This window comes from Mus caroli, chromosome 8, assembly GCF_900094665.2.
Source record: "Mus caroli chromosome 8, CAROLI_EIJ_v1.1, whole genome shotgun sequence".
NCBI classification, from domain to species: domain Eukaryota; kingdom Metazoa; phylum Chordata; class Mammalia; order Rodentia; family Muridae; genus Mus; species Mus caroli.
In genome coordinates, this window is record NC_034577.1 from 53635795 (window position 1) to 53645811 (window position 10017).

Here is a 10017-nt window from a genome sequence, read left to right on the forward strand (position 1 = left end):
AAAAAAAAAAAAAAAAAAAAAAAAAAAAAAAAAGTCTTTCAACCATAAAAAGAAAAAAGAAGAAAAAAAAGCCCAAGGCCAGGTGGTTTTTAGTTCAGAATTCTATTCTTTCAACAAAGAGCTAATGCCAGTACCCCTCAAACTATTACACAAGATAGAAACAGAAGGAACACTGCCAAACTCATGCTCTGAAGCCACAATTGACCTGAAACCTACACCACACAAAGATGCAACAAAGAAAATGAATTTCAGACAGACTTCTCTTACGAGCATTGATGCAAAAATATTCGCAAATCAAATCCAAGAACACATCAAAAACATCATGCACCATGATCAGGTAGGCATTCCAGAGATTCGGGGATGGTTCAATATACAAAAATCCATCAATGTTATATACCATATAAAGAAACAGGAAGAAAAATATCACATGATCATCTCATTAGAGGCTGAAAAAGCCTTTGACAAAATCCAACACCCCTTCATGTTAAAAAGTGTTAGATCAGGTATACAAGCATACCTAAGTATAATAAAAATAATATACAGCAAGCCAATAGCTAGCCTCAAATTAAGTTGAGAGAAACTTGAACTAAAACCACACAAAGCTGTCCACTCTCCCTCTCTACTCAATATAGTATTTGAAGTTCTAGCTAGAGTAATAAGGCAACTAAAGGAGATCAAGGGGATACAATTGGAAAGGAAGAAGTCAAAGTATTGTTATTTGCGGATGATATGTAGTATACCTAAACAACTCCAAAGATTATCACAGAACTCCTCCAGCTGATAATACACCCTCACCAAAGTGGCTAAATACAGATTAACTCAAAGAAAACAGTAGCCCTCCTTAATACAAATGATAAATAGGCCAAGCAAGAAGTTAGAGAAACAACACCCTTTACAATAGTCATGAGTAATATAAATATCCTAGTGTGACTCTACCCAAGCGAGTGAAAGACCTGTATGACAAGACTTCAAGTTGCTGAAGAAATTGAGGAAGATACCAGAAGATGGAAAAGATCTCTGTGCTCATGGATCAGTTGGATTAACATAATGAAAATGGGCATCTTACAAAAGCAGTCTACAGATTCAGTGCAATTCCCATTAAAATTCTAACACAGTTGTTTACAGACCTTGACAGCAAATCTCAACTTCATATGAAAAAACAAAGAAACCAGGATAGCTAAAACAATCTTGAGCAAAAAAAAGAACCCCTGGAAGTATCAGCATCCCTGAGTTCAAGCTACACTACAGAGCAATAATGATAGAAACTGCGTGATATTGGTATAGAATACACACAGTGATCAAAGTAGTGTGTCAATATTTTGATTTAAGAATGACTTACCTTGAGCTCTTTCATTTTCACATAATCACAGCTTGTACTGAATCTGATTCTCTGGTGTCAGACCCTGTTTAGCTCATCAGTCATAACTTAGATGTTTGTCTGCTACTATAGGTTTCTCTTAAGGTTTAGTTTAATATAGAAATACTAATACTAATTATTTATGCTTTATAGCTTCCTTGAAAATATTAAGACGAAGTTAAAGAATTTTCACACTCAAAAACAAAGCTATATATTACATGAGATTTGGTTTTGTTTTGGAGACAGGGTCTCATAGCCCAGGCTGACGTTAAACTTACTGTGTAGCTAAGGATGACCTTGACTTTTGCATCTTCTTTCCTCCATCTATGAGTGCTGGACTTTGAGGCATTTACCACCAAGCCAGGTTTATGAAGTACTGGGACTGGAACCCAGTGCTTTGTGTTAGACAAATTCTAGACACAGCTGAGCTCTGTCATAAGCCCTCCCTATGGCACATGAGATTACATGCGTACATTTTCAGAGAGCTGCACTAATATTTATATAGTAGTTTAGGAATTTAAGAATTATGTGAATTAAAAAAAAAAACCTTAACTTTTTAAGGTTCTGTGTATCAAGTCCATCCTTAGATTAGACAGCTATTCTACTGTTGAACTCTGCCCACCCCCCCCCACACCCCCAGAAAGAACTTTTTAACAAGTATGTATACAAGCAGATAGAGAGATGTCATAGGGGCAACGTTCCTGCTAGTACAAGCCTGAGTTCAGATCCACAGCACTGACATAAAAGCTGGCAAGGCAGTGCCCACCTGTAATTACAGGGCTGGGGAGGCTGAGACAGGAAGGTCCTTGAGATTCACTCATCAGTCCATCTAGTCAATCTGCAAGCTTCAGGTTTACTGAGACATCGCACCTACTAAAAAGCGTGGAGAGTATTTGAAGAAGACACATAACACCCATCTTTGGTATCCATACATACATAAAAATAATTATGGTTAAATGAAGTATAACTCAATGAGGAATTTGCATATGGGTATTTTTTTTTCAGGATTTCCTCTTTGCCCCTATGTTTTAGGTTACCTGCCCAATAATTTCAAAAATGACTTTTAAGATAATCTTTAAAATCATGAATTAAATGAACCGTAAAGTTGCGAAGGCCATTTAATGGCATACTTACCTTGATGAAATTATTTCAACACATTTTATAACTTCTATTTAATTATTCATACAACTCTATTACTTTTTAATCTTTTTGAATCTTGAGTTTTGTTTGAATTAATAAGGTAAAGCATTTTGACTTGTGGCTCACTGTCTCTTGTGAACTTCTGTTCTAAGACCCTGAATGCACTACTGAAACTTTAAACTGATTTTGCACACATGACTTTGCTTTTATTGTGCATTCTAGAGATCAGAAGCATGGTTCCTGCAAGCTGATTCGTCAGTAAGCTCAGTCTAGGCTTTTGGTGCTTAAGCCAGCTGATCTTATTTGATAGAGGTTAAATCAATACTTGCTGTGTGCTTCACACTACTTATTTCATTTGATCTCTTCAGCAAAGAGAAAATGGGGACAGTGCTCTTTTGTTACAGAAAAAAAATATGAGTCTTAGGCCAAGAAATAATGAAAATTACAATGCTAGTGAGTTGGAGTTTGAAGCTTTGGCTGTAGAAGTTCCTGAGTTTGACTTTGAGGGCTGCTGGGGGAGTGCCAGGGGGCAGGGTGCCAGGGAGGCTACTGTCTTCATCACCTCTTCTGACCTGCACAGTCAGTTCTCGCTCATCTTTGTTGTTTCAGTCTACTCCAGACCATTAGCGTCTCTCGGTAACATAGAGCTTTGCTTCTTTCCTGCTTTCCATTACAGTCTGCAGTCCTTTAGGAGAGAACATCGAGCTTACTGATTCTCAGTATTCATTATCTACATGGTGTTTGGTGCAGATAGGAATATAATGCACTTCCAGCTTATTAGTACATTTTTTTTCTAGAAGACTTTGGGGGATCATTTTATGAGACACTGTTGAACAGTGGTAACCAGTTTTATTTAGGACTGTATTTACCTATGAGGTTGGAAGATTTTGTGTTCACTGTTTCGCCAGCAGCTGTATCATAGTGTTTAACAACAACTAATTAAGGAATGAGACAGATCTGTACTATGCATAAAAGTACATGTACTATGCCTCTTCTATTTCTCCATGAAAATATGAAGTCCAGCACATCTAACTGTGTATTCTGTCTCCTGTAGTTGGTGGCGAGGGTAAAAAGCTCAGATGTTCCTCTGCCTTTGGAACTTCTTGAAACAGGTGGTTCTCCATCAAAGCAGCAGGTGAAACCTGTTATTTCTGTGACTTCAGCTTTGAAAGAAGTGGGCCTGGTAAGTTTCATAAAATTTAGAACTCCTCAAAGACTGGAGATTATTTTAAATAAATTTAGTGAATTGACTTTAATTCCAAATGCCTCCTTGTTTTTTGTAGAGAATCTATCTTCTTGAATTTTTTGAACATTTTTTGAAGTGACTTGCCAGTAGGCTTTATCTAGGACTCTGTCATGGATAAATTTACATTGAGGACTCTGTTTCTAAGGATTCCCAATATACATAGTCAATCAATTTCAGACCTAAAGTGTTTGAGAAACAAAGTCTTGTTACTGCTGTGGATCACACAGGCCTGTCTGTAATGATGGCATCTATAGTACTGAGTGATATTTCTTGTTGTTAAACCATATAACTATGTAAATGGTACATAATGCTATAGTTATACAGTTATGCCGTTCTGTTATATCTTGTAACTAATCTAGAAATTCCTGTTATATGAAGGATATACATAGGATATAGGCATTACTCGTTTTAAATATGAGAATGAGCACCTGTGGGTTTTGGCAACGTAGTGGAGAGTTCTTAGAATGAGTGTCTCACAGCTGCGGTGTTTAGGAGTGGGGGACATAGGTTAAAATGACTTCCACTTTAAAGCAGTTTACTATCAGACTGGTAAGATGGCTCAGTGGAGAAATTTGCTTGTCACAATGCCTGACAATCTGAGATTGATGCACATGGTAAAGAGAATGACTCCTACAAGTTTTCTTCTGACGTCCATGTGCATGCAGTTGCAGCAGCAGCAAGCAGCCACTCATGTTTGTGCCTGTGCTGAATAATTACAGTAAAGATCAATTAAAAGCAATACTGAAAACAATGTGGCAAACAGTTTTATACCCTAAACTTTATGATTAGCAATTTTTTAAGAATTATATCTCTTTAGCACTTCAAGTAACTCTAGGAACAAAGTCCCAACTATTTGAAATTTTGTAACAAGGTAAATGATGTTCACTGTAATTACATTTAATTTATTTTTTCACCTTCTACTTCTGAGCCTCTGTATACCATACAGATAACAAACAAACAAATGTGAATAAGTGTAAGTTTAAACTTGTAAGTATCTGAAATGTGAAGACTATTTGGGACTGGGATAAATGGCTCAGAGCTTGGAGTGCCTGCTTGGCCTTCATGGTTCTGAAAGCCATCTACTGAGCCCAACAAGTCAGCAACCTCTGTTTCCTTTCCTAGCTACTGCCTGTAACTTGGATTACATGAGATTCATTCGGTCTTTTTCATGCTGCAGAGGTTATTGATTACTTCAAAGATTTCTTAGAGCTTTGTGCAGAGTATTAAGCTTTTTCCTGCTCACTCTTCAGTGCTTCATATAAGAATCTTTGTTGTCCCAGTAGGTGTTGTCTCTTTCTGATAATAACTTTGCATGTGCCGCATTGTTCACAGCAACTTTAGATACCATTGTGTGATTTCCTTCCTGGTACCCAGTCTCACATCTCAAGTAGCTGTTCATCTCTCTGACTGCTTTCCTGGGTAAAATCCTCCTTGTCTTGTTTATGTGTATAACTTTCATCTGACCACTGTTCTCTTATGTTTTCTAAATACTATAAAATTTGAGATAATCCATGTGACTAAATGGCTTTTATTACTATGTGATATTTTTAGAAACTGCTTACTTAAAACTTTGAAGATTATTTAGTCACACTGAGTCACAGCCTTCATAACAACTAATCTTTTCCTTTTCATATATTTTTAAATATTAAGTTGTTTAGAATGTCTTCATTGTGCTAATCAGAAGTAAGATTTACATTACTAATGACACAGATAAGTAAGAGTCTATTCTTGATTCTTTCTAACCTCTTTCCTTAGAGAGAAAAAAAACAAGTTGTCAATTATGTCTAATCCTCTGGCTTTGGTGTGTGTGTGTGTATGTGTATAACATAAAGATGGTTTCCGAATAACACAGGTTATCCTGAATTACTTTTATCTACCAAAAGATTCCTTGGGACTGAGAATTTAGCTCTGATAGTAGAACACTTGCATGAGACAACTTCAGTCCCCAGAATCATTTCTTCTTAAGGTATATTTATTTTATATGTATTGGTGTTTTGCCTGTATGTATCTCTGTGCACAACATGCATGCCTGATGCCCGCAGAGGCCAGAAGGGGTGTTAGATCTTTTAGAACTGGCATTACAGATAGTTGTGGGTACTGGGAAATTATACCTGGTTCCTCGGCAAAGGCAGCCAGTGTTCTTTACTGGGCTTCCTCTCTAGCCCCGGAAACTGTTTGTATTTTGGTTATTTTTTATTTTTGTTTTGTTTTGTTTTTTTAAGAAACAAAATAAGTGCAAAAATAGAGACCCTTTTTCTAGCTCTAGTAAACAAAGTGTATGGATTTTCTTTTCACATCTTTTTTTTTTAAAGATTTGTTTGTTTATTTATTTATTTATTTCCTATATGTATGCACAGTGTTACTGTCTTCAGACACACCAGAAGAGGGCATTGAATGCTTGTTACAGATGGTTGTGAGCCACCATGTGGTTGCTGGGGATAGAACTCAGGGCATCTAGAAGAACAGTCAGTGCTCTTAACCACTGAGCCATCTCTCCAGCCCTCTGTTCACATCTTTTGTTGACTTTAAATTACCAGAAATTAGATGCTGAAGAGGACAAAGAGATAATTGTTAGCTGTAATCCACAAATGTGACACATAATTGAGAATTGACCCTTATTAATCTTATTAACTGATTGATAATCTTTAAACGCTTATTATTACTGATAATGAAAGAAGTTATGTTAACATTTTACAGGAATGAGAAAAGTTCACAGGGGTCAGTTAAATGAAAAGTTGAAAGAAACAAAAATATCTACTGTTTTACCATAAAGCTTTAAATGGTTTTATCTCTCACTCTTTAACCATCTTGTGTTTAAAGGAGGGAAGTTTAACTGATACCCAGGAAACTTCAGAAGAAATGGAAAAGAGTAGCAGTGCTATTTCAGTAAGTACAGTTTTCAAAACTTGTGTCAGGCATTTGATTTAATAATATGCTTACTGAAGTGTAACTGTTTCAGAGTAAGCGAGAAATCCTGCGTAGGCTAAATGAGAATCTTAAAGCTCAAGAGGATGAAAAGGAGAAGCAGCATCACTCAGGTTCTTGTGAGACCGTTGGTCAAAAAGATGAGAGAGAGTATGAGGCAGAAAATGCCATTTCATCTGATCGCAAGAAGTGGGAGATGGGAGGTCAGCTTGTCATTCCTCTGGATGCAGTGACACTGGATACATCCTTCTCTGCAACGGAAAGTATGTATGAGTATGTTAATGTCATGGCTTGGTTTATCACTCACATAAACTCATATCCTGGCCATCCAAAGAAATCAACATATAGATGGCTTGAAAGAGGTAGAATTCTGGGCATCCCATGAGGATGGGCATGAAGTATCTTCTAGTAAAATATAAAGAACATTAAAAGAAAGTTTGGTCTTTGCAGTGGCAAAGATTTTTTATATGAGTATAATCAGAGAAGAGGGAACTAAATTAAATTTAAACTAAATTTAAATGTATTTAAATTTGTTTGAACCCTTTATACCATGTTAAATTGTTACTGGTTTTTTGTTCTTATTGGAGTGAAGGGGGTGCTTAGTGGGGAGACAAGATGTCTCACTATGTGTCTAGGACTGTCTTTGAACTCACAGTCTTCTTTTCTCTGTCTTCCAAGTGCTTAAATTACAGGCACATATTGCCCAGCTCCCCAGCTCTTCATTTTATGAGATATACTAAAATGTATACCAGGCTAGACTTGAACTTATAATCCTCTTGCCTCTGCCTCTGAATGCTGAGTACATTCCACTTTGCCCAACTCTAGCAGTAATGTCTAATAAAAATGAGCAATAAAAGCTCTGAAAGTCCTCTTAGACATTTAGGAGGAGTTTTGTGATTTATGTAGCAAGAATTCCCAAGCACCCAACTGTGTTCTTATTCTTACATTATTCTAGGCACTGGAAATACATTAAACAAAAAAACAAAAAACAGACACATATGGTCTCTTGAGTTCACAATCTAAATAAACAAGTGTGACTATGAAGAACACTTGTTTTAACTGATTTCAATAACTATTTTTGTCAAATTCTTTTCAGTTGTACAGAAGCCCAATAATTCTTTACGCTCTATTCCAACTACTTATAAGTTGTAGAAACATGATGATAGCTAAGGATAGTCCCTCTTAAGGAGGGTAGGATAGGAATAGAAAGGGTGCAAGCAAAAGGAAATTGTTGTTGATAAATAACACACTAATAACAATGGGCTACTCTGAGAATACTTACAGTGGCAGAAATGAGTCTTTGGAAGTCAAGCAAGTGGTTTCTTTAAGCACTTGGTGAAAGTAGTAGTTAGCTAAGCCAAAGCCTAGCCAAGGGTTTAGGCAGAGAGTAAGCAGAACTCAGGGGTAGGAGATTTTATCTCACCACGTCTAACTACGTATTCCTGTCTTTGAGCTCGTGATTGTCCTGCCTGTCCTCCAAGTGCTGGAATGACAGGTGTGTACCACTATCCCTAGCTCCCAGACCTTGTGAAGCTTAGGAAACTTGATATAATTCAACATGAATGGCTAAAACTCAAATTTTATGACAAGAAAATTAAACAAGGAGCCTTGGGAGGGATCTATGGATCCTTATCATAAAGAGTTTCTGCTGACTTCAACAAATATTACAGACTTATTAGCATGGAAGGGAGACTTTAAAATTTGGTCTTCCTGGTGGTTAATGTAGACACTCACAACTGTTCAAAGTGCAGAGAATAAATGGAACTGAAGTGCTTAGCCATAAGTGGAATATCTATCTATAAGACTCTCTCTCTCTCTCTCTCTCTCTCTCTCTCTCTCTCTCTCTCTCTCACACACACACACACACACACACACACACTATGACACATGGCGAAGGAGAGATGGCTAGAGAGAGCACACAGGCATGCAGGAACTGTCATGGAAGAGGGCTGGAAAGATTGTAAGACCTGAGGTTGAGGATGACTGGATCATAACAGCATCTTCTGGGCGTGGCAGGAGCACTGCACTCATAAATTCATAGTGCTGTGGTTGTCTGTAGGAGAACAAGCCAGTCAACATTCTATCATGAAAAGGAAAGCAGTCTTGGGTTTCTATCCCTAACTATAGAGAGTTTGTGGCTTCTGGGGGAGGGAAGAGTTGGAGGTTTTTAAAACCTGTTATCTCTGTCATCCTCCACTGAATGGTCATGTTCCCAGGAGTGTGTGGATAGCACAAATTTGACTCAGTAGGTTTTTGGGGGGTTTTGTTTTGTTTTAAGGACATGAAATGAGGTGGGAGGAGAGGTATATTTGAGTGGCCCCTTTACTCTTTGAACCATACATTTTGTATTTTTCTTTTCTTACTTTTCTATGCTTGATGCTCATAAGAGTGAATCATGGGACAAAGTCTAAACTAGGATTTTTTTGAACTTCTTTTTCAATGCAATTAATCTAAATCTCTTTACCTTAGCTTTAGACATACTCTTCAGCCAAGGGTTAAAAAGCAACCACATTCTTCACTAAAATTACAGACGAATGGTCTCTAGGCAGCATACTCAAATTCTTTTCCTCTGAAACCACTTTAGCTAGGCCCCCAGAGTTCAAATCACCATCAGCACCAATGTCTTCCATATTCCTATTAGGATGGACTATAAGCCCCACTTAAAATATTTCACTGCTTTCCAAATCTAACATCTTGGGGTCTCTAAGGTAATTTTAACTTTACAGTTTCTTGTTTCAATGTCTGGGACCCACACATGATCTTCTGGGCTCCTCCAAAGGGCTTGGGTCACTTCTCCAGCTCTGCTGTCTGTACCACTCTAAGCTCAGGTTGATCTGCTACTTCTGTTCTTGGTGGTCATCCCATGGTACTGGCATCTCCAATGCAGCTAGGCTTCACCAATAGCCTCTTATAGGCTCTCTTCATGATACCAAGCCTCAACTTTGCATCATGACCCCTTCAGTGCTGGGCTGTCAGCTGCAACTGAGGCTGTACCTTCACCAAGTGGCTTTTCCTGGCCTTCCACAGTGCCAAGCCTCAGATGCTCTCCATGACCCCTTCATGCCTTCAAAACCAGTACAATCACTGCTAATTTGTTAGTTCCAGCTAACCAGCATCAATTATTTCAGTAACCCCTTCTATTCTTGTTTGGAGCCTCTGGCAGGTCCCTGTAGGTGAATCACAGAAAAGACCTTTGGGATTTTGGAGCAAAGCTCTACCATCATCTGCAGACAACTATTCTCCCTTTGAAAAACAGCTCTTGGCCTGCTATTGGGCCTTAGTGGAAACTGAACGTTTGACAATAGGACACCAAGTTACTATGCGACCTGAATTACCCATCATGAGCTGG

At 37.8% G+C, this 10017-nt stretch overlaps 1 protein-coding gene across 10 annotated transcripts in view; it reads left to right on the forward strand.

The window, feature by feature from the left end:
• Positions 1-10017, forward strand: part of Nek1 (NIMA related kinase 1) — a 134614-nt gene that overhangs the window by 87562 nt on the left and 37035 nt on the right. For all 10 annotated transcript variants that reach the window (XM_029480465.1, XM_021169624.2, XM_029480470.1 and 7 more), the window contains 3 exons: positions 3552-3680; positions 6564-6629; positions 6703-6931. In XM_029480465.1, coding sequence (XP_029336325.1) covers positions 3552-3680; positions 6564-6629; positions 6703-6931 — 424 coding nt within the window. The remainder of the gene's footprint in view (positions 1-3551; positions 3681-6563; positions 6630-6702; positions 6932-10017) is intronic.